Source organism: Sciurus vulgaris, assembly GCF_902686455.1.
Source record: "Sciurus vulgaris genome assembly, chromosome: 6".
NCBI lineage: Eukaryota > Metazoa > Chordata > Mammalia > Rodentia > Sciuridae > Sciurus > Sciurus vulgaris.
In genome coordinates this window covers 113,721,726-113,746,304 of record NC_136466.1, presented here as the reverse complement: position 1 = coordinate 113,746,304, position 24,579 = coordinate 113,721,726, and the positions used below count along the sequence as shown (strand labels likewise).

The window sequence follows — 24,579 nt, the reverse complement described above, 5'->3', positions numbered from 1 at the left end:
TTAACCTGTGGTCATTAGCCAAGGGGTCACTGACAGGGCCAACCCTGGAGAAAGAGAGCCAACTTTATGTTTGTTTTAAAGGAAACACTTCCTGGCACATGTTTAGGACTCTGAACTCTGCACATGAAGCCACGTGGTTGGTGCTAATCTGGCTCCATCCACTCACGATCAGCCAAAGCAACCTCTTTCCGAGGGCAGCCCCTGGCGGGGTAATCGACACCATCCACCATCTCGTTCAAGTCACGAGGACTGCGAGTCCTCTCTCCACAGCAATCCTCCTGCATTCACTGAGTCAAGGGAGAAAGTGAAAAGTAGAGGGCGGCTAGTGTCCCTTTCGGCTCAGGTGAAGTCTGAAAGAGCGAGGCAGGAGGATACGCCTGCGCTTCAAGGAAAGCTGCTAGCAGAGAGCGCTGGCACTGTACTTGTGGCGCCCACCTGTAGCCACAGCAAACTTTCCGCCCCTTCTGGGTTTGAAGAATCGGGTCCCTTACGCCACCCTCTGGTCCGAACCGACACGGCCGAGAGCTCCGCACCTGAAAACCCTAAAACCCCAACCTGATCTGTCCCAGAGGGCTGCCTGCGCCCGCGGCCGTTCGGGTTTGCAGTATGGAGGGTCGGGGTTGCCAGCTAGAGATTAGTAATTTGCAAAGAAGAGCGGGAAGACACCGTTCTCTACCCTTTCCAACTTCAGCTCCCAACTTTACCAGACACGCAGCCGCTGCCCTCCAGTTCCCCCGCGGCACGCGCCCGGCCCCGCGGCCTCTCCAATGCGGCCCTTGGGGAGGGGGCTACCCAAGGTCGGCGGAAGCCCCTCGCACTTACAGCCATAGCGAGGTCTCTGCAAAGACGGCAGTTCTTCATGGGGCATCCTGCGCGCCTCCGGGGGCCCCCCCGGGGCGCGCCCCCCACGGCTCCCCTCGCTGGCCAGGCTCGCGGGCTTCGCGCCCCGCCGGCGCGCTGGGATCCCGCCTCTCTCTGCCCTCGCCTGCCCGCTCCGAGATGGGCGACCCGCTCCCTCGGTGCTTCCACCCGGGAGCCCGCTGCAGCCGCCGCGCGCTGACACTGGAGCAAAAGTGAACTCTCCTCCCTCGTTCCCTCACCGGCCGCCGCCTCCCCCAGCAGGTTTCCTTTCTCCTCCAGCCCGGCCCCGTTATTCACCGCGGTGGGAGCGCGCGCGCCGCGGCGCAGCGACCCCTACCGCATGCCGGGCGCAAAGCGCAGACCTCGTGGACCCGCCCCTGCCCGGCCCCGGGGTAGGAGGAAGGGGTTGAGCAGCCAGCAGCGCACGGACCCCCTGCAGCTGAGGCCCAACGCACCGCAGGCGGCCTGGAGATAGAAAACCCCGCCTGGTTTTTCACTGTTGGAACGTTTAGAGGGTGGAAGTGAATTAACCCAGAGAACAGCAAAAAAACCGCAGAAGACACAGGCAGCCCCAATCGCCCTCCCCGGTGAGGGGACAAAATCAGACGGTTTCCTTCCTGGGAGATGTCGTTGCTCTCTCTCTCTTCTCCTCTCTCTCTCTCTCTCTCTCTTTCTACTCTCTCTCCTCTCTCTCTCTCTCTCTCTTTCTCTCTCTCTTCTCTCTCTCTCTCTCCTCCTCTCCCCCTCTCTTTCTCTCCTCTCTCTCCTCTCTCTCTCTCTCTCTCTCTCTCCTCTCTCTCTTTCTCTCTCTCTCTCTCTCTCTCTCTCTTTCTCCTCTCTCTCCTCTCTCTCTTTCTCTCTCCTCTCTCTTTCTCTCTCTCTCTCTCTCTCTCTCCCTCTTTCTCTCTCTCTCTCTCTCTTTCTCTCTCTCTTTATATATAGAAAGTTGTTTCTGATTTTTTGGGGGGGTATATAAAATATAGGGTTCCCCTTTCATGACAAGAAACTGTAAATTTGTACGCCCGCGCGAATGCTGGAGGGACAAGATAAACATGACCCAAACTACCACTCAAAATACAACTGCCAGTCATCCATCGCCTCTGCCCGCCCCCGCCCGTGTGCCGAACCGTAGGTCAGGCCCAGCTGGGATCGCACAACCACAAAAACCTTTTCCGGCTCAGTTTTTAAGGAAATTAAGCAGCATGTTGCTGTTCTAAAATCCAGGGGTTTCATGCGGTCACCAGAGCTGTATTTCTCTTTGTGCCTTGGCCTGATGCAACCTAAAGGAATGTAAAACACTTTACCTGCGCCCTTACCATTTTGACAAATGTTTATGAGTGACCAGTAGGCTGAAAAAACAAACTCATTGAGGCAAATCTAAAAGAGATTTCTATTTAGTTGAAGAAAAAGTGGCACATAATAAATGCTTTTGCATTTGTAAGTGGAAGGCAACACTTTGTCTTACTCGTAAAAGAACTCCAATGCAGTGATATTTTTTGGATTATGTATGGCAAACTCAGCAAACCTCAGGCAGCATCTAAACTTCAAATTTCAGAAAACAAAAGCAAAAATAACAATACATTTATTTATGGTGAGAGTCATAACCTAAGTATAAGCTTTATTGAGTTTGATGCATTTTTCTTTAAGGTAATCTTTTTTTTTTTTTTTTTTTTAACAACAGAAAATGTTTTTATGTCCCATGTAACCTTACAGTTGTAGTTCCCCTTTAGTTACATAATAAGGATTGCTTTTGTGATGACTTTCATGCTGTTAAGTGGACCATTAGTACTTGATTTGTGCCATTACATAGCATCTTAATAGTGACAAATAAACTTGCAAATCAGCACAAGAAAAAAAGGTGGCACAGTGATACAACCATTTTTAATTATGCAAAGACACAGACAGCTGACAACTGTTTTCAATTTCATATGGGTAATGCAGTGCTTCTCAAACTTGTTAAAACTCACATTCTGGACCCACCCTCAGTTTCCAACTCAGTAGGTTTGTTCTGAGGCTCACAGAATTTGCATTTCTATCAAGATGTCATGTGAGGCTGAAGGAGAGCTCTGTAGTGTGCACGCAGTACTACTTCATTCAGATGGGATAATAGGAACAAAATTTATTTTTCTGGAGGTATTAGATTGGTTGGAATGGAATGGGGAGGTCATCTTTCCTCAAAAAGCAGATGTCTCTAATTATAAGAGCAATTCAGAGGTGAAATGGTCACATTCTGAAGCACAGCACCAAGTCATTCAATGTTCATCTGAGGGAAACGCTTAGAAGGTACGTTTGTTGTGTTTCAGGAAATGCTGAATTGTATGATATCTAAACTCCATCCATCTCTATTAGTCCATGCATCAAGTACTAACAATTAAGCCCTTGCACATAGCAATATTTACTATGAGTGTATGACTTAGGTCCCAAATACGTGGTCAGTCTAAGTATTTAGAGGTGGGAAATAAAATCACTGTAAACTGTAATGGTCAAGGAAGATTATAGGATTTTAAAGTGTGACTTCAGGTAGACCTTGAAAGATGGTTAAGAATTGGGCACAGGGCTGGGGAGATAGCTCAGTTGGTAGAGTGCTTGCCTTGTAAGCATAAGGCCCTGGGTTCAATCCCCAGCACCAAAAAGAAAAAAAAAAAAAAAGAATTGGGCACATAATGTCCTTTACTGGGAGAGAGAGGAGGGTAAGAGACATTGGGGTCAGACATGAGGCTTGACTGGGTATAAATCAGGAAGCTGTTGTCAAATCATGGATAACCTGGAATATCGAGCTAAGAGGACTAGATATTACCAAAGGAGAATTTATGAACTATTCAAAGTTTTCAACATGGGAGCTGCAGAACAATATGGAGTTTAGGAATGGTAAAGCTTAGAACAAGTTATAGGGTGAATTGCAGCTGGGCACGTTGGAGATGCTGACACCTGGTGGAAGGGACTCTAGTAGAAGTTGAAAAAGCGAAGAACCTCAATGAAGTTGACATCACTAACACTAATGAAGGAACTGTCTTCACCAAGTTGGTACCGACGACTTCTAACGATATCATACATACTAATAAGTAGGCCCAATGCAAAAATATCTGGGGTAGAAAGTAAAGACTGAAGCAAAAAGAAGTGAGCAGGAAGATGGTAGTTTTAAGTTAATGATCTATTTTGTCAGCTCTTTGGAGGGTCTAGGACTGTTTCAAGGCTTTTACGTGGCTAATGTCACTATGAGAACTGAAACCGAAGAGGAAATTGGAAAGCAAATACTCCTTCTATTTCACAAGTGATGAAGTTGTCATTTGGGTCTCCAATTCCCTCGGTAATGGTGATTGTCTCACAGATCACTGCACCTCAGCATCTGAGAAAAGAAACTTGTCCACAAAATGCTGGGCTATTTTCTCTTAGGGTTTGACATTGAAGAGTGATTCAAATAAATATGAGGCATTGTGTCAGCTACATTACCATCTGACTGTTTGCAAGACTATTAAAAACAAAAACTAAGGCCAGCTAGTGGGAAAAAAAAATGTTTTTTAATAAGGCAAGAGAGTTTTTTTTTTTCTTTAATGTAAAACAAAGCTGAGATTGCAAAACTACTAGACATGCTTAAATCATTTTTAAAGCAATTTTGTGTTTAAAAATTGTTTTTAAGGTTCTTCTCTTGATAAATTGAAATGAGAATGGGGTTCTTTGAAAAAATTCAAGCTTTTATAATAATAAGAGATTATTTATATCAAGAGCATCAACGGGGGAAAATGAGTAGAAATCTTATCACAAAACATTCCATCCACCTTTAAGATGATTTTATTGTCCAATAATGTCACATTGCTGATCATTTTAACATCTGTACCCAAAATAATGACCAGTATATTTCAAAGCACCACCAGTGGCAGGGCATGAGGAAATCACAGAAAAGAAGTATTTGAAGAACTTTTTGAAGTACTGGTAGCCCTTGGGTTGTTAACATTCTCTTACTTGTTACCCGTCCCAGAAAGAAAGAAGCTTAGAAGCAACAGAAACTGCACTTTCTTGCAAAGGAGGTTTCTGTATCTAAATAGGAAATTATGAAAGTCCAACCGCAGAGTCAGCTGAGTGTGGTGGCACAGTCTTATAATCTAAGCATCCCAGGAGGCTGAGACAGGAGGATGCAAATTCAAGGCCAGCCTCAGCAATTTAGCGAGGTCCTAAGTAACTCAAAATAAAAAGAAAAAAAAATGCAAAGTGCTGGGAATGTAACTCAGTGGTAAAGTGCCCCTGGATTAAATCCCCAGCACCAAAAAAATGAAAAAAACGGTGTTTCAGTTCTCAGAAACAAAAGTAGGAGTTGAAGCGACAGAAGAGGGAAACTGTAGAATTGAATTCTTCTTAAAATCAGTTTATAGACAAGGAAACTGAGGCATAGAGCCATTCCTCAGCCATGGAAGAATTTATACTTCCAAGAATCTCTGAACTATTACTTTTTTTTCCCCTGTTCATATTTTTGTTTATATATATGAATTTTTTTAAATGAAATCCTTTTCCACTTCACTAAAACCTCTAATTTTGGACAACTTTCAAATATTTTGTAAATGCTAAATCACTGAAGCTATCCTGCCTTTTTATTCTTTGCTTTAAAGTTCCAAGCAAATCGAAGTTTGGAAAGACTGTCTGAACTTTAATTTCAGCAAATAAAATAAAACCACACACAGTTCCCCGATTATCCCCCACCCCCATTTCATAGTTTAAGAAAGTTTGAGTCCAAATAACTCTGAGAAGATAATTCCCAGGATAGCCTGTAAATGAGCAGGCAGAGAAAGCAGCTTTGATTGCCAGGTGGTATGCATGTACTCTCCCACTGAGCTACACCCCAGCCCCCCAGCCCCAGCCCCCTTCATTCTTTTTTTTGAGTACCAATAAGTCTTTATTCATTAGAGTTCCTCCTTCATTCTTTATTTCCTTTACCCTGCATTAATTTTCTCAACTACATTTACAATCCAGCATATACTGAATTATTTGTTGATGGTTGGTCATCTCCCTTTAGAATAGTAGCTTCTTGACAGCTGGAACTTGGTGTAATTCTTTACTGCTCTATGTCCAGGATTCAGCAATGCTGGACACTAGTGACTACTTACTTTTTTGCAAAAAATGGATTTATTAAATACTTACATGTACCAGTCCCTATACTAGGAACAGTTGTTACTTTGAATCATCGGAGTCTCATTGGTAGTAAACGGCATAAGCCAGTTTACTGGAGTGCACACTCCCCTTGCCCCCCACACTGAGAAACCCATCTCCTATTCCATAGACAGATACACTGAACTACAAATTCCAGCATGTTTACCTTCTGCTAAAAACACATTCCTTTCCCTGAACACTAAAGGACCCACTACAAATGCCAAGTTACTGTCAGCTAGTTGTCATCACAAAGAACTAGGGACTTGGAGCAGAGTTTGGGTCCAGGCACTAGTTTTCATTACAGTTTTGGTAATGCTTTGCAGTTCCTTGTTAGTCTTGTAAGTATTGATGAAATAAAATCTAAAAGGTGCTTAACAAAATACTTTGCCACATATCTGTAAAATTGTTCTGAATCAACTGTCACCTTACATCAACAAAGCCAGAAGCACCCAGTTCCACCATATTCTCTAACTTTCAGTGGATCTTCCTCTGAATTCCATACCCTGTTATAAACATTTTCAGTCACTTGCATTCAAAACCTCAATCACGTTGCTTTCCTCCAGGATATCTCCTCCAGCATCCATTCACTGAAACGGCGAGTCTTCATACTCCTGCTCTTAATGATGTCTCTTCTTTCTTCTTGGTTCCCTTGTTACCACCACCACGCTGTTTGGAACTCTCACCATCTCATACCAGGACTACTCTAATAGCTATTCCTATGTTGTTTTCTATTCGTTTATCTTACTTTTTTCTCTGAATTTCTGTATGAAATATTTTCATTTGTTCTCTTCCATTGAGCCTTTAGCAAATGCTACCTCATTTGTGTTTCTGTTGTCCCCTTGATTAAAAATAAATGTTGGTATCTGGAGTAGACAGACTTTGCTTTTACTTCCCATAAAAGCACACAAACAAAGCTACCTCAAAGGGTCCAAGACTTCAGTGTGGAAAGGTAGACCTATCAAAAACCTGTTCGTCTTCCATGAGTAGAATTCTAAGCTAGTGTTTCTTATCCAGAAACTTTGAAAATCTAAGAATGAAGAACTTCATAGAATTAGAATTTGAACTTCATACAGGATAAAGTAGGTGCTCAATAAAGATTTGACTATATGGGTGGTGATCTATTTGGGTCTCAGCAAGTGATGGCATCAACAGGAAGTGTTTACCTACTGCATATAAAGATTATCATTTGATCTCTACCATTTCCTAACCAACCAACTGGCTTGAGAAGGCTCCTCATTTTCTAAGATGTCTGTATTCAAAGTATGTTGGAGTGTCAGAGTTTTTTTTTTTTTTTTTAAACAGGTCTTTTGTTCTTTATTTCCAGGAGAATTTAATATGAACAAAGACCACATATGCAGATCAAGGGTGGGGGTGTTGAAGGGTCAGAGAGAGGAACCTCCTGCTGGTCTGCCCCAAGGCGCCGTGGGGGAGGGGAGACACACCCAGGAGAAACTGCGTCATTTTAAATCTTTCATGTTTACTCATGTTTCACAAAACCCTCAGTCCTTCTTCCCTCCTAAAGTGCTGTGTGTTGTCTGGCAGTTTTATTTAAATTAATTTAAAACAAAAATTGTTTTCATTTTCAGAGTGAATTCTACAATATCGTGAAAAGCACTGAATACTTTTGGGGAGATAAAATTAAGCAAAGTAAAAGAGAGTTAGTGAAGCCTGGCATGGGGGTACACACCTGTAATCACAGAGATCTGGGAGGCTGAGGTAGGAGGACTACAAGTTCAAGGCCACCTTGGCAAATTAGTGAGACCCTGTCTCAAAATAAAAAGGAACTGGGGATGCAGCTCAGTGATAGAGTATGGCTATGTTGCATCCCCAGTAAAACACACACATATAGATAAATAAAATTTTAAAATGTGGTGAATTGAGTTCTTCTGAATGTCTGGAGTTTATATCATCTCAGAAAATATGTTAATTAGTATAAACTTGTTAATCTGTTAATTAGTATAAAACAATGTTTCATTAAAATGATACAAGAAGCTCTTCTAAAAAAGAAAGAAAAAACCAGCTGAAAATGCTAATAAAGTATTTGTAGCACTCTGTGGAAATGTCTTTTCAAAAAACAACAAGATATTATTACCTCATGTACTTAACATGACTGCATGACCAAAGTGATCCTACAATATGTACAATCAGAAAATGAGAAATTACACTCCATGTATGTATGATTTATCAAAATGTATAAATGCTTTCCACTGTCATATATAACTAATTAGAACAAATGGAAAAAATTTTTAAAAGCAACAAAACATTTGATCAAAATTTTGAAAATTAGGCCCCAATTCATATGCAATTTCTTTTCAGAATCACTGGAAGATGATGTTGCCGGCATTCTAAACCTCTCAATATCCCAGAAGAGCCAAGCTCCCTTTTATTTTATTTCTAATTTTATACTATTTGTAAGCAAATAAAAAAAATAATACTTTAAAATCTTATATGGCTTTCTTGCTCTTCTATTTTTAGCATTGCTTTAACCTCTTCTAGTTCTTCTACTTAAATTAGTGCTTCTCTGTGATAATACTGTTTTCAACAGAATCAAGCTAACCCTGGATTTTCAATCTGTTTCAGGTTCTTGGACAGTTTTATAATACTTGTCCTCAAAACCCAGGTTTTGGAATTCCACTTGTGTTTTGTTTCTCTTACTTAAGTTCTTTGACCTTAAAAACAAACAAACAAACAAACAAAAAAACTCCAGGATCTAGTGTCCAAGGGCCACAGAAGGGGAGAGGTCATATGCCCTCTTTCCTTCTTCTCGTAATCTCATATGAGGAGGGCATTGATTTTTCAGTGATAACTCTAATGAAGAGTCTATTTTTAGGCCACACCCAGACACACACACACACACATAAAGAAAGAAACAAACAGAAAAAAGAAAGAATAAGATAAAGGAAAGACTCAAGCTTGAGCTGGTATATGTCACCTCCTCCTTCTTACAGGTAATTTTCATTTCTTCCACAGAGAAGTCTTGGATCTCTTAATAACTCATCTGTTGTTCTAGTTTACCAGCTCTCCAGTTTTATGCACTGTTGTACAGCACTCAGCATATTTTAGGCACCCAATAAATATTTGTCTTATCAATGAATGATTAATTCCAGTCTCAATTCTCTCCCAAATTAGTTTCTTGGTGCATCCTGTATCACTTGTCTCAAACTGGGGTTCTGACATTGATTTCTTGCCTCTCCCAAGGTCTTTGATGCCAGTAAATCCTGCTGGGAATGAAAAGTTTGATAATATACATATTTGGCAGATGACCAAACAGCATCTGGTTACAATAGAAAGCTACACCTGAGTAGAGGACCTATCTGTAAATTAATGAGTACATACACTGTGGTAGGTATTTCCCATACCTCCAGACCCCTTCCAAAAAGAGCAGTAGTATTGCTGAACTGTGTAAAATATTACAATGAAATCTGGAAAGAGAATCCACTGTGACATCGCTGAGAAACAAAACACTGCGCAGTCTTTGGCAAATTAACCCACATGCTTCCAATGTGAGGGTTTTCATTCCAACCAGCCAACCATCTTGACTTCTGCAAAGTTTCATGAAATAGACAAATGTGGTGACACATGCCTGTAATTCCAGCAACTCAGGAGGCTGAGGCAGGAGGATCACGTTTCAGGTCAGCCTCAGTCGCTTAGCAAGACCCTGTCTCAAAATAGAAATAAAAAAGTACTGGGGATGTAGCTCAGTGGTGAGTGCCCCTGTGTTCAATATCCAGTCCCCTCTCCCACAAAAAAAAAAAAATCTCATGAAATAAAATGAAATCTGGACTTGATTTTCATGGTTGCTGCCCATTATGAACAGGCCCACTGGGTGAGAATGAATCCAGCTAGAGCAGAGCAGCAGGTCATGCTGCAGGGGCTCCAACTCCAGGACAGGGGCAAAAGTTACATCAACACATTCTACCAGCTTCACTGTCTAGGGACAAAGACAAAGGAGAGGGGTCAGGAAAAACACAAGCTGCATAAATAAAAGGAGAGGAATGAGAGGTTACCAGTAAGAACAGAAAAAGAAAAATTCCAGTGCTCTGGGCATTATCAAACTGCATGTATCATCAACAAAACACTGTCACAGGGCACAGCACAATGCTGGCTTTTACTCACTTGCTTAGAAGAGAGCTTGGACAGAATTCACTGGACCCTGTTTTCTCTATCTGCAGCTTTTGACTTATTAATGCAAGGCTGTAAGAGGGCAGTGATCAAAAATGATTACCTGGTTGGGAAAAAAGAAAAAGCTAGGAAGGGATTGAAGAGGGTCATTCAACTCCTTTGCAGGGAAGTGGGAGAACTCAGTGCTCCCTAATGGAGGGGAAATGAATTGGCAACAAGCTGAAACTTTTCTATGGAGAGTCTCTCTCATGGCTCCAGTTCAGCAAATGATGCATGGAAAGACCTGCTGCATGCTTTCTCTACCCAGAGTCTGGGTTGGGACAGTTGTTGTTCCAGTCTGCAGACAGCCTTTCGCCTTCCTATTATTTGACTCTTATTCTTAAGGCACCATGTAGTTGCTGCACTTTTCTACTATGCAATTGTTCTGTATCTTCAACAATTGATCTGACACCTCCTTTATGGGGGATACTACACTGAGTGTTGACAAGGGTTAGAAAGAAAGAAATATAAACCATGGGCTATGCCCTATAGCAGCTTACATTTCCACTTTTCTCTTCCTCTAATTTTTATGCAAATCTGTAATTCTGAAAGGACAGGTAGGTCTAAATTACTTAGGTAAAATGATAAGAGTGGGTGGGGAAAGTTATTTTATTCACTTAGGCAATACTGTAATAGAAACATTGTTCTTGTTTCATAGCAAAATCATCCATGAAAATATTGTTTACATGTTTGATTTCACAAAGTGGTTTAAAGCTAAATAACCCAAGATTGGAGATGGAGCTCAGCAGTAGAGTATTTGGGTAGTATGCATGAGGCCCTGGGTTTGATCCCCAGCACCAGAAATAAAACAAAACAACTCAATAACCAAATGAAGATAGCTGCAGAAAAGAATTTGCAGAAAGAAAAGGCTCATATTTATCATCTAAATATATCGCCTACTTAAATCACGTCAGTATCCTTTTTAGTGTTGAGTTCATATGCAGCTCTGATTGTCTAGTCAGGGTGGCAAGGTAGTGTTCAGGACAGAGAAATATGTCTTCTTATTCTAAAAGTTGTCCATCCAGTCTTGCTGCTTCTAAAACTTGAAGAGAACCACGCTCTGTGTTCAAATACTTCCTTTTATACTGGATAAATAAACTTGCTTCCAAGTCAGGATGAGCAGAGAGTTCCAAACACTGAACATTCAATGGCATTCAGCAGAGTCCTGGATGTGACCTCTAGAATCAGCAGTTAGCACATTATGAAACTTCAAGAGAAAAAAAAATGCACAATCCATTCATGGTTTTTTTTTTTGTTTGTTTGGTTTTTTTGTTTGTTTGTTTTTTTTGTTTTTTTTTTTTTTGGTGCCAGTGATATTTATAATATTCTCCATCACTTAGTGAAATGACCCAACTTTTTAATTAAAGTGTCCCTGGGGCATCTAGGGTTCAGCTAGAGGGCATCAGGTACCCAGAGGTGGCTGAAAAAATGCAGATAATTCCAGGAAGCACTTTGCACTTTTACCCAGGGTATTTCTGAGTGCCAACAAGGGAGGTGATTTAAGCAGACAACTGTCAGAGGCTGTTGGTCCCTAGAGAACTTAGGTCTATTCCGCTAATTTTTAAGAAGAAATTGAGGCACAAGATATCTGCTAGATAAATGATCAGACCCTTTTGGTTTTGAACTCTATAAAACCACTATAAAAATGATTTAGTCAGCTTTTTCATTACTGTGACCAAAAGACTGGACAAGAACAATTAGAGGAGGAAAAGTTCATTTGGTTCACAGTTTCAGAGGTCTCAGTCATAGTCAGCTGATTCCATAATTCTGGGCCTGGCCCAAGGTGAGACAGGACATCATGGCAGCAGGGTTTGGTGAAGGAAAGCAGTTCAGGACATGACAACAGGAAGTAGAGAGTGTTCTGTTCACTGGAGACAAAATATAAACCCAAAAAGCATGTGACTGATTTGTTACAACCTCACCCTACTTGCCTATACTTACCTGTTAGTTCATTCCTATCAGTGAATTAATGCACTAATTAGCTTAAGAATCTCATAACCCAATCATTTCACCTCAGAATTCTTGCATTGTCTCACACATGAGCTTTAGGGGAACACCTCATATCTAAACCATAACGAAACATTTTTCTTAGTAAGCCGAAGAATGGAATCAAGCTAAAAACCTCATTGGAGGGCATTCAGGGCCTTTGTTTAAGTTCAAAACATTACTGGATTGGTGATCCACTTGAAATATTGCTGACAAATGATCTTAGAGGCAAAAGTCTCCCTAGAAATCTCAATGCTGTCTCTCCAAAGAAACTTTTCTGGGGTGGCTTTGCATTTTCCTCCTTTGAGTTAGAGGAGGCAAAAAAAAAAAAAAAAAAAAAAAAGAAAAAGAAAAGAATGGATTGAATTGTTTTCAGGGTTAAGATAAGGGTCTGAAGTGTAAAGAGGCTGACAATACTGCACTTGGCTCTTATCTTAAATGGGTTTGATTGGTTATTAAGAAGACTTCCTGCAGAGCTGGGCATACTTATAATCCCAGCAACTCCGGAGCCTGGGGCAGAAGGATTGCGAGTCCAAAATCAGCCTCAGCAACTTAGCAAGGCCCTGAACAACTTAATGAGACCCTGTCTTGAAATAAAAAATAAAATGGACTGAATATGTGGCTCAGTAGTTAAGTACCCCTGGGTTCAATCTCTGATAATAAATAATTAAATAAATAAATGCAGGCCTCTTGCTGGTTAAATAATTTTGTATTATGCGTTCACACTGGGGAAAAAAAAAAAAAGGTGTTTCTGCTGCCTCCGGAAGCACATATGGTCCTGGGCAGACTTCCACTTCACTATGGTTTAGTGGTCAACTAGTTCTCACAATTTCATTTAGGCCCACACAGAGATTGAAAATAATTAAATTAATTGCCAACATGTTAGAAAGTTCTTCTCTTCAAATGAAAACAAGAAACAAACATAAAAGTCTGTCAGGTAGGGTGCACATTTGGTGGGTTGGACACAGCCAGGAATTGCCAGCTACCAGGTTCCCTAGACCTGCCGGCCTCTGTCACAAAATCTTTTCCCTCCCCTACCGTTCCTAGTCATATGTCTGTGGAGCACCTAGTGCAACAAATTGGCCTAAGTCACTTCTGCCAGCAGACATCCATCTCTGACAAGTCTTGCTCTCCTCTCAAAAATCCTGCTTCCAGGCTGTGGATATAGCTGGGTTGGTAGAGTGCTTGCCTTGCAAGCACAAGTCCCTGGGTTCAATCCCCAGCACCAAAGGGGGAAAAAAAAAATCCTGCTTCCTTGTGGCATCAACACAAATGAGTAGTCTAAAGGCCATTCAGTCCAGGTTGGCACTATACCCTCCCAACACCTTTCCATAGGTATTTGCTGGGCCTATAGGAAAGAGTGTTTTATATCAGGCGACAGGCCAGGTGGAGAGAGAGATTTGGGTATGTCAGCATGTGGTGCCAGCCTGAGGGATGTGCTGTCTTCGAGAGTGGGGCAGGCCCCAAGATTTAAGCCTGTAATTAGGTGGTAGGATGGTGGGGTGGTTACAGAGCTTACCTCAGAGAAAGACAGAGGTGTCAGTACCCCACATGTACCTCTAGAAGTTTCCCCCAAGGAACTTCGCTCAGGGTACAGGGCTTCAAGAACCCTCTCTCTCTCTGGGCTCAGGCCAACCATGACTGGAACTTGAGCACATGGGGAGTCTGTCATAGCCACCTAGGATGCCAACAGGCACCTGGGCCTCCTGGCAAAGTGCCAGGCACTACTTAGGGAAGCACATGGCTCCTCCCTCACCCTGCAGGTATAACTTCAAGGTCAAACAAGGCTGAGGGCAGCCAACTAAAGAAGTTGAGCGTGGGATCCTGCAGCCCAGGAAGGGAGGGTGTTCATTGACTTATAATTTTGCCCCTGCCATTACACTTCCCCCATGACTGACCCCATATTAGTGAAGTACCATGGGCATCAAATTGGCAACTGGTTTAATTCCTACATCTTTTCCTTCTTCTCCAAACTTCTAGAGCTGTGTGGCTTTAGGAGATATTTAACAAGTCTTGTGTTATGAGAACCTGAAAACTCTAAGGAATAAAAGACAGAGGTCACCAACCTCCCTCAGAGTTCCCTAATTTTCCTTTACAGCCCAACATACTGTTGTCTGAGAAAGAGAGAGAGATTGCATGGAATTTGGAAATAAATCTTTAAAGTGAATGTGCATGTCTCTGGCAGACATTTCTAATTTTCCTGGGTTTGCAGGAACACAAGACAGTAGAATTTCAAGCTACACCATATATAGTCAGCCTACATGAACGGATCTGCAGTCCAGATTTAGATCTGGAGGGAAAAAGTGATAGAAAAATATAGCATATAATTTTTTCTTTTCTCCATGTGTTTACCTTTATTAAAACTGGAAGGAGGAGGGATATTGGCCAAAGTACATTGTTATATTGTATATGCATACTAATATGCAACAACAAATTCCACCATTAGGTACAACTATAATGCATCAATAAAAAGTATGGGGAAAAAAACCTGGGGAGTTAGGTGTTGTGGCTCATGCCTGTCATCCCGATGACTCTGGAGGCTGAGGCAGGAGGATCACAAGTTGGAGGCCAGTTTCAGCAACTTAGCGAGGCTCTAAGAACTTAGTGAGCCCTGTCTCAAAACAAACAACTGGAAGGAGGTAGTAATAACACTTAAGTCTTATAATAAAAATAATGTTCCTCTGTTCCTACCTCCTTGTGGAATGCACTTTCCCAGACAACCACCCACAATTATTCTACTTACAGAGCATGCAATTCAGTACTTAAAAATAAAAGTGATTATTTGCCTAAGTGTGAACAGTTTGATTCTATAGGGAACTTATTAGGTAACAAGTAGTTTTCATGAAGTCAGAGTGTGTTTATTGAGTGGTAAGTGCATAATAACCTCCTTCAGTCTATCTCGTTTAAGAAGCATGAGCTTTCAATGAGTTAATACCAATACTATTGCTTGCCAAACAAGATCAGAAGGCTGTAGGAAGAAGGGCATTTCTTGGTAAAAATCAGTGCTCTGAGTTTTTGTCACAAGGATAAAGTTAGATCCTTCAGGGAAAGTTTTACTGAAGTTGGCACTCTACATAATAGTGACCCAGACCACAGACCATGTCTTATTTCTAGCACGAGAACAGGCCTGACACTTAGAGGAAGTACTCGACTCTGGCTGGCTGAATGAGTGAGTGAATGAATGAATTCAGTTAGAGAAGCAGACAGATTCTAGAATTTTCATGCATTCCTTCTTGACACAGTTTGCAGAAGAACAAAAGATTTTAAGAGTCGCGGCCCTCCCTGTGTTTACCAGGCCCTCATTCTTGGAGATGCTGCTCTGCTGGGAAAACCGGGAGTAGCAATTTTGTTACTTGTAGCCTTGTGACCCTGGGCAAGTCCCTTTGTCCCTTGGGCTGCTAAGGCATATGTGTCAAGTCATATCCACTTCAAAGGGTTGTGGGAACATCAAGGGAGATAATGTAGGCAAAACTTTCAGCAAAGTGTTCAGAGAGGCATAGTAAAGAGAACCTGCATTTAACTTATTCTAATTTGCATATAAGGAAATTTGTTTGTAGGGCACATTTACCTGTTCCAGGAGGGTTTTCTAATTTTTTAATGTTTATTTTATGTTGCTTGAAACCAAACCTAGTACTTTGTGTAAGCTAGGCAAGTGCTCTACCACTGAACTCCATCCCCACATCCCCAGCCCCCTAAGTTTTTTTTTTTTTTTATTCTCTATTTGGTCCTTATCTTTCCAACTTAAAAAAAAAAAAAAAAAAAAAGGTTCATTGTGGCTGGGAATGTTGCTCAGTGGTAGAGCACTTGCCTGGCACACACACGAGGCCCTGGGTTCCAACCCCACCATAAGAAAAAAGAAATATTGCTCATGAATGCAGGTAATTTTCTGGAAAAATTTCTTCCACTAGCAAGGTGAGCCAAGATAACCACTACAGAAGGACTTAGAAGCATCTTACTGTGGGGCTCCTTTTTTAATTTTATTTTTTTAAATATATTTTTAGTTATCAATGGATATTTATTTATTTATTTATTTATTTATGGTGCTGAGACTCAAACCAGGGCCTCATACATGCTAGGCAAGTGCTCCACCACTGAGTCACAACCCCAGCCCTTACTGGGGGCTCTTGACTCTCCAGAGCAGGGTAGGTGCCTCCTCAGCACACAATGACATTGGGGCAGTCAGGGTTAAACCTGATAGTGAATTTCAGTTTCATTTCTCTGGCAGTAGCACCCTGCAAACTGTAGTTCTTCCCACCTTCTGCTGTACTGGAAACCAGCCACTCAAACATCTTGGCTTTGTATATGAGCTTATCAGTTTAAAAGGGATTTAAATGAACAGGTTTGAAATGACCTGTACAAAGTCTGGGTCTCTGGTCATGTTTACAATTCCCTCCCTCAAGCACTCCACCATCCAGGAAGGAGCCAGTTTACTCCCTTTTGCAGCGGGGACACTAGAAATTTTGTAGCACAAGATGACATTGCTCACTGGAGGGGAGCAGGAGGGGCTGATTTCCAGGAGTCTCCACTGGCCTGAGTGGCAGGGCTGCCTTCCAACTCTGCAGATGGAGGCAGGAAGGTGAAGGGGATTGCCGGACCCCCAGGAGAGTCTATGTAGGGTGGTGTGAGGAATGCGGTCTCTTTCCTGACAGCTCCTGGGCAACATGAAACCAGATGATGAAAAAAAATCTATTTTAAAATAAAAAAACCTGGTTAAAATAAATGAATGTGTTTCAACTATTTTGGGGTGGGGGTGGAATAGAACATTTATTGGGCAAGAGAAGCATCTGTTAGGCACTCAATTGAGAGGCAGTGAGTACAGTGGTTAAAATTCAAATCACAGTTCTACTCTTTCCTAGCTGTGAGTGATTTAAATCCCTCTAAGCATTGCTTCCCTCACTGTGCACAGGGGACAATAATAGTACCTAGCTCATAAGGTTGTGGTTAGGATTAAATGAAATAATGGCGTGGCAAATCCCTTAGCAAGATGTGGGGCACACTGTAAGCACTCAAGAAATAGCAGCAGTTACTAGTCATAATGAAACTTATTCTTGCAAGGGAGATAGGTAGATCAATAATTTGGGGTTCTCCAGAGAAATAGAACCAATAGGATGTGTGTATGTGACAGATTTTAAGAATCAAGTTCAAAATCTTCAGGGTAGTCCAGCAGACTGGAGACCCAGGGAAGAGCTAATGTTGCCGTGTTGCCATTCAAATCCAAGGGCAATCTGCTACCGAATTCCTTCTCCTCCTCCTCTTCACCTCCTCCCTGCCCCTACCATCCTCCTCTTCCTCCTCTTCCCTCTCCTCTTCCTCCTTCTCTTCCCTCTCTTCCTCCTCCTTCTTCTTCCTCTCCTTCTCCTTCTTCTCCTCCTCCTCCTCCTCCTCCTCCCCCCCCCCACTCCTCCTCCTTTCTCTCCCTCTCTCTCTCGCAGTTCTGGGGATCAAACCCAGGACCAGAACTCTACCACAGAGCTACTCCAACCCCAGAATTCCTTCTTACTGTGGGTTGGAAATGGAGAAGTCAAATGTCATTCTATTGAAGCCTTAGTTGATTGGATGAGACCCGCCCATATTATGGAAAGCACTCTACTTAACATCCACCAATTTCTTTTTTCAGTGCTAGGGATTGAACCCAAGGGCTCATGCATGCTAGGCAAGTGCTCTACCAAAGAGTTATATCCCCAGTCCTTATTTTAGAATATTTATTTTTTTATTGAATGAGATCTCACTATGTTGTCTGAGCTGGCCTCAAACTCCTAGGCTCAGGTAAGCCTCCCACTTCAGCCTCCCTTGTAGGTGGGACTACAGGTATGCCCTACCATGCTGGGATTAAAGTCCACCAATTTAAATGTTAATTTCATATTAAAATATCCTCACAAGAACATACAGAATAATGTTTGACCAAATATTGGCATTGTAGGCCATGCAAGTTGACATACCAAATTAACCATCATGGTAAACTTGATTAGTCCCATTTTATAGATAAGAAGCCTAAGACTCCAAGAGGTTAGACAGTTACCCGAGTTTATAGCTAGGTAGTAAGCAGAAAAACTAGAATTCGCACCTGGAGAAACTAACATCCATCACCCTGTCTGGTTCACAACAACGTCCCAGGATTTGCTGAAAATATTTCTATCTCCAGAGTCCCAGCTTTTAACCCCTACACTGGGTCCTAGAGAAATGGGCCACAGGAAAAGATTAAGTTCTACTGAGGACAGGGAAAAAAGGGTGTGGGGATTCAGGGGGAAGTGAGGGAATGTTTGATTTGTGCTTTGGGGGATACCAGAGAGGTGAAGTGAACTTGAAGACCTGAGCATTGGTTCTTGTTGGGGTCCTGGAGGAAACAAATGGGAAAAAGCACAAGGACAAAAATGGACAAATGGTGGTCTGACCTCAAGTCCCCTGCTTGTCTTCTTCAGGCCAGGTGTCTGGAGACAGCTAAGCATGAGACCTGGAACCAAGAAAGGAGAGGAGTGGCTAGAAAGTATCCCAGTTCAGGCCCATGTAAAACACACAAATTGGAACCTGCGGGCTTAGAGGAGGCTAATGTTGGAAGGAGGGGAAACTTGCTTAGGACTTTGGATGTTCTTTTGGAGGGAAGGGAAGCAGGCTGGGGATATAGTTCAGTGGTAGAACACTTGCTTTGCATGCATGAAGCCTCACTACTCGGGGCTCAGTGCTCAGACCCTTTGTGTGTGTGTGTGTGTGTGTGTGTGTGTGTGTGTGTGTGTGTGTGTGTAGTACTAGGCAAGCACTCCATCACTGAACTATACTCCCAGCACTTTTTATTTTTAGTTCTGAGAAAGGCCTTGCTAAGTTTCCCAGGCTGGCTTTGAACTTTCAATCCTTCTGCTTCACCACCCTGACTACAAGTAATTGGAATTATAGGCATGTCCACCATTCCCCACCTAGTTGGATTCTATAGATGTCATTACTTGCCCAAATACAGGTTTATAGCAGCTGCCTGGAATCTGAAAACAGGTTCAACTCAAGTAAATACTTAAAAAGTTATTAAAGTCTAAATATTAAATGAAGAATTGATAAAACATTCTTTGACTTCTGCTTCCCACTGGCTCTCAGAGGCCCATGATGGAGTAGAGGGCTCAGAGCTGTGGTTACCAGCCTAGGAGATTCCCTCAGTCCTGCTGCCTTCTCCTCTGCAGAGCTGAGGCCATACTGGGTACAATAGTAGCTGAGAGTATTGTGGGCCCAGGGCAAATGACACAGGGACAAGAGAGAAAAGATTTGGCCTTCAGTTGAGAGAGAGAGTCATAGCATTAAGACTTGTACTGTCAATTTAAGAACATAAAAATAAATACAAAGAGGGCTCCATGCCTGCAGAGTCCAAAGTTGATTATTTATTTTTTTAATTTTTACAGAATGGAGGATTGAACCCAGGGGTATTCTATCACCAAGCTATATCCCCAGTTCTTTTTATTTTTTATTTTATTTTTTTTTAAATTTCAGCATGGATCTCTTTAAGTTGACCAATCTGGCCTTGAACTTGTGAGCCTCCTGCCTCAGTCACTGGAATTATAGGCAGGTGCTACAGTGCCTGGCATCTGGTTGATTTAAACAGCTGCTGATCACTCCATGCATACTCATGCCAAGAAGGACTTCAGAGAGCAAATGGGAAATGAAGGTGTGGGAGGCAAAAATGAGGTACCCAACAGATCAGAGTTGGCTGGGTACAGAACAGAGCCCCACTTTGTATCTGTGAGGAACCACTGGATTTAGCCCTTCTAGCTCAGGATTAAGGAAAAGTAGTTCATACCAATAAGAAAAGTATCTTACATACAAATAAGAAAGTATCTGTGAATGATAGGATTTAAATTCAAAGAGAATACCAATAGTAGAAGTCCACGGGTTCCTACCACAGAACAGGGCTCAATCTGAGCTTTCTGGCTGCCTCCTTCTGCAATGATCTTAGGTGAACTGCATGATGGACAAAAGCTCTGTTTTCCTTGACTATAAATTTCCCTCTGGCTCACAAGTCATGCTGGGACTCAGCTGGCTCAGCCACAGTGGTGCCCGGGGTATTAGAAGGAGCCAGGGAGAAGCAGGCCTCACTCTCCTCAGAGACCATTGCTGGGAAGGAGACCAGATTTTCAAGAGGAGAATAATGGGCAGCCCCCCTGAGTTAGGGGGTGGTCTGTGGGAAGCTATTTTATAAGGATGCCTCATTGTGGGCTGCTGAGCAAAGGGTTAAGAAATCCCACTAAAAGTTGATGAAATCCTGGATTGGCAGAACTCAAGTTCTTCAGATGCCAGATTGCCAAGGTTTTGCCTTTTGAAACTAAGGTCAGTTGGAGACAAAGACAAGTAGTACCCTGACAAAAGAGGTGGTGAGCATATGGGTTTAACTCAGATACATACCACTTCCTTTTACGGGGATGGTGTGTAATAAAAGAGCAATATAGGTTATGAAAGTCTTCTTAGGGATGTTTAACAGTTATGGTGGAGGATTCAGGAAAATCCTTTGAGGGTTCAGTCACCAATAAAACTGGGCTAGCAGCTCCTAGTTCAGAGCCCCATAAAACTATCCTATATCCAACCATTGCACTGCATGCCTTTCAGAGTGCTTTGCCCTGTGCTAGCTTTTTTGAACTTTATAGTAACTCTATGAACAGGTTTTACTGTCCTCATTTTATGGAAGAAGAAATGAAAGCTCAAGGAGGTACCCAAAGTTGCCCATTTAGAAGTAGAGCCAGGACTAAAATCTAGTCATATTCACTGCAAATTTGGTGTCCCCGACCCTGCTTTTTTTTTTTTTTTAACCAGACCAGGATTAGAAATGCAGATTCCATGATGTCAAATCCCACCGATTTTGGTAATTGGAGATGCCAGGATATTTTTTTCAAGTGCTGGGCAGCTTAAGGGTGCAAGATCACACTGTTTGTTTATTATTTTTGATTTGGCAAATGAAGAAAAATTGAAAATAGGAATTTAATCAATGGAAAGAAAGTAAGTTCCATGGTTTTGAAAGGGGCAGAAGCAGAAAGTCTGCCTCTGCCTAAGAGAATGCCCTGGAGCACTCCAGGTAAATATGGCATCTGTCCTCATGCGCCCAGAGTCCAGTGAGGAGGCTCGTGAACACCTCAAACAGTTCTTTAGCTGCCAGGCACTGTTCTCATCCAACTGGCAACTAGTTCCCTTCATCCCCACAGCAACCCTTTGAGGTTGTTTGTCTCCAATGAACAGGTGAAGAACTTGAGGCACAGAGATTCACTAGTTCAAGACCAACTATTTGGTCCCACTAAATGCAAGTACTAACTCACCAACTAGCTGAGGGTCACACAGGCTGAATGGATCAGACACCAGTGTACGCAGGGAAAGGCAGGACTCCCAGGGGTTGCAAGTCAAGAAGACCTGTGTGCGTGCACACCTGTGGCTGCCTCCTACCTTCCATTTCAGGAACTCAAGTGGTGGCTTCACTACTGACAAGGCTCATCCTCCTACCAGGCTCTGGGTCACACGCCCTCAGGTCTCTTCCAGAGGCTTCACCCCACTGACTACTGCTCACCCTTCTTTCTACTTTTTCCTTAATGTCACCTTGGGGTGGTTGTTTCCCAGGAATCTATGAACAGGGGCAGTTGTCCTCTACTTTTGAACAGTCCTTCCCCTCATTCCTATATCTCCTAAAACTGATTTCATCTGCCCCCAAATCCCACATCCTAGTTAATAACCTCAACATCTATTCAGGTGCCCAAGTCAGATGTACAGGCACCATTTTTCATTATTCTCTCTTGTTACTTTTTCATTCAACTCGTCACTCGGTCTTGTGAATGCTACCCTGTAAAACCCACTCCAATGTCCCCACTTCTCTCCTCGGTCACCACCTTCAGTCACCATCCTTCTCTCCTGGATCAGCACAGTGCTCTCCTCTACTCCAGTTTTTTAGCCCCCTCTACATCCTGCTCATCAGCTCTCTACAGCTGCCAGAATGATCTTCACAAAGAGAAAGCTGACCCAGCTGCTCTCTGCTTAAAACCCTGCAGTGACGGCATTGCTCCTAAGTTAAAGACTAAACTTTGAGGGACCACAGGGCTTTGAGGAAATGATCCTTCTTATACCTTACCAGACTCATTTCACCCTCACCCCTACCACTACCAAGTGGGGCCAATCCTCCCCAGTCTTCTGTAGTCAAATTGTATGTTCCCTAACCCTGTCATGCTGGAAGCTTAGGAAGGACAAGTTGGAGGTCTTCCCCAGAGGGGGTCTTCCACTCACAAATGTCAGGAGAAACAAGGGGAGGTTCAAAAATTTTATTTAACCAGATATGAGGAACTGGAGAAATTACTCTTGGCTGCTTAGAATCCATAACTATTTATAGTCATGAGATGGAATGAAAAATAGAGGGAAAATATTCAGGGGAGAGTGTGAAAGATATTGTTTGGAAGAGTCAGGGAAGATTTCTTGTAGGAAGTGAACTCCTTACTTGCCTTGAAGGAAAAGCAGAAAGAAGAAAAGCAGAGTATGTAGGCCATTTTAAACAGAGAGAAGAACAGGGGCAGAGTTAGAAGGGCTGGAGGGTATGATGGAAAGGAATTAGATGAAAACAGTGGTTTTTGCAGTTGGTACCTGAATCAAGAGCATGAGCGTCACCTGTGAAAAGGTTCAGAATGCTAATTTTGAGGCCTCTACCCTAGACCTACTGTTACGGTTTGGATGTTACGTGTCACCCAAAGGCAGATGTGCGAGAAGATGCAAGAAGGTTTGGAGGAGAAATGATTGGGTTATAGCCTTAACCTGATCTGTGAACTGATCCCTGATGGGATTAACTGAGTGGTAACTGGAGACAGGTGAGATGTGTTGGAGGGAGTGGTTCACTGGGGACACGGCTATGGGGTATATATTTTCTATCGGGAGCGTGGAGTCTCTCTCTCTGTCTCTCTCTGTCTCTCTGTCTCTCTGTCTCTCTCTCTCTCTCTCTCTCTCTCTCTCTCTCTCTCTCTCTCTCTCTCTCTCTCTCTCTCTCTCTCTCTCTCTCTCTCTACCTCTCTCTCTCTCCTGCCTGATCATCATGTGAGCTGCATTCCTCTGCCAACACTCTTCTGTCAGGAGGTTCGGCCTCACCTCCAGCCCTGAGGAATGGAGCTGGCCTTCTATGGATTAAGATCTCTGAAACTGTGGGCCCTCTAATAAACTTTTCCTCCCCTATAATTGTGTTGGTCGGGTCCTTTAGTCACCATAGCAAAAAAGCTGACTAAAACACCTACTGAATCACCAGTATTGTGAGTTTTCACAAGGACTTTGAGTGATTCTGATGGACCCTAAAACTTTAAAGCCACTGAATTAGATCATTCCTAATTGGAAAACAGTAGCATGCTGGCTTTCACTGTAAACTTTGGGATCATGGGGGCAGGTCAGACAGCTTGGGTGCTTGCACTCTGGGTCCCCTAAACGCCCACTGGGCTCCAGTAGATCTGACCTAATCAAGTGTCATATACTGCCCTAGGTGCCTGTGGACATGTCTTCCTCTGGTCTGTCAGCTCCTAGAGGGCAGTGCTTCCCCATAACTCTCCTTACTGACCATGCCAGTACCAAGTGACACTGCCCGACACTTATCATTTCAAGTCTTAACATGTCTGCCATGCTCAGAGCCCCACGGGGGGCTCCTTCTTGACCTTTTCACCTCCTTTGTCTTTTATGAGTCACACGTTACTTTCACACATGGGCCTTCTCAGTCACTAATTGAATACTGACACACACTTCCCTCTTCCAGGCACTCCCTATCCCCTGTTTGGCCTGTTTTTTCTCTATCACATCAATCAATCAATCATGATCTTGTGTTTTACTTTATATTTTGTCAGTCCTCCAGCCCCAGGAGAAGGTGAGGTTCACGAAGGCAAAGGCTTGTGTTTTTTAATGTCATTGCCGTTTCTCCATGCTTGACATAAATGATATGACCTATTTGTCAAATGAATGAGTGGATTAGATCCCATGGCTCTGCATATGTGGCTTCAATTAAATTAATTGACTGAGTCTGGAATTAGTCCCCTAATCCAAAGGCAGCTTCTTGTCACTTTACCAGTGTCCTGTGAGGTGTCTGGTATGAGTGTTTTGTCATGGAGATAGGCTGAACACATCATAGCCTGTGGGTAGGGAGTTTGTGAGGTGCTGAGAGGAAAGCTGATATTGAATGGGACCAAGGAAAGAGGCCACCGAGAGAAGGCATCAGAAGCTTGAGGCACGGATTGTAGAGGGACATTGGTTAGCACGGACAGAAATAGTGGAAGTGGGGATGGAGGAAAGATGAGTTATCTCAAAGGTGGAGAAACTCTAGGCTCATTGTCCCAGAGAATGACTCAGAAACTGTGATTGAGATTTGAGGGTGGGAGCAGGGCTCCTGGACTGCCCTTCGATTCCGAATGAATGATGTCCTGGGTGTCTGTGAAGCTCAGCTATCAGACCGTTTCCCTCTCTCTCAGT

The 24,579-nt window shown here is 42.8% G+C and overlaps 1 protein-coding gene and 2 long non-coding RNA genes across 3 annotated transcripts in view; 2 read left to right on the top strand and 1 right to left on the bottom strand.

Annotated features, from left to right (window-relative positions):
• Positions 1–1,095, bottom strand: part of IQGAP2 (IQ motif containing GTPase activating protein 2) — a 284,608-nt gene extending 283,513 nt beyond the window's left edge. Inside the window, 1 exon segment of the mRNA XM_079145190.1 lies at positions 823–1,095. Within this exon segment, the coding sequence (XP_079001316.1) occupies positions 823–868 (46 nt within the window). The 5' untranslated portion in view covers positions 869–1,095.
• LOC306664408 overlaps positions 1–24,579 on the top strand; it is a 1,052,029-nt gene that overhangs the window by 556,871 nt on the left and 470,579 nt on the right. The window lies entirely within an intron of this gene.
• On the top strand, positions 7,395–8,447 carry LOC306664059. The gene is made up of 2 exons (XR_013764623.1): positions 7,395–7,716; positions 8,317–8,447. It is a non-coding gene; the product is annotated as an uncharacterized lncRNA (long non-coding RNA).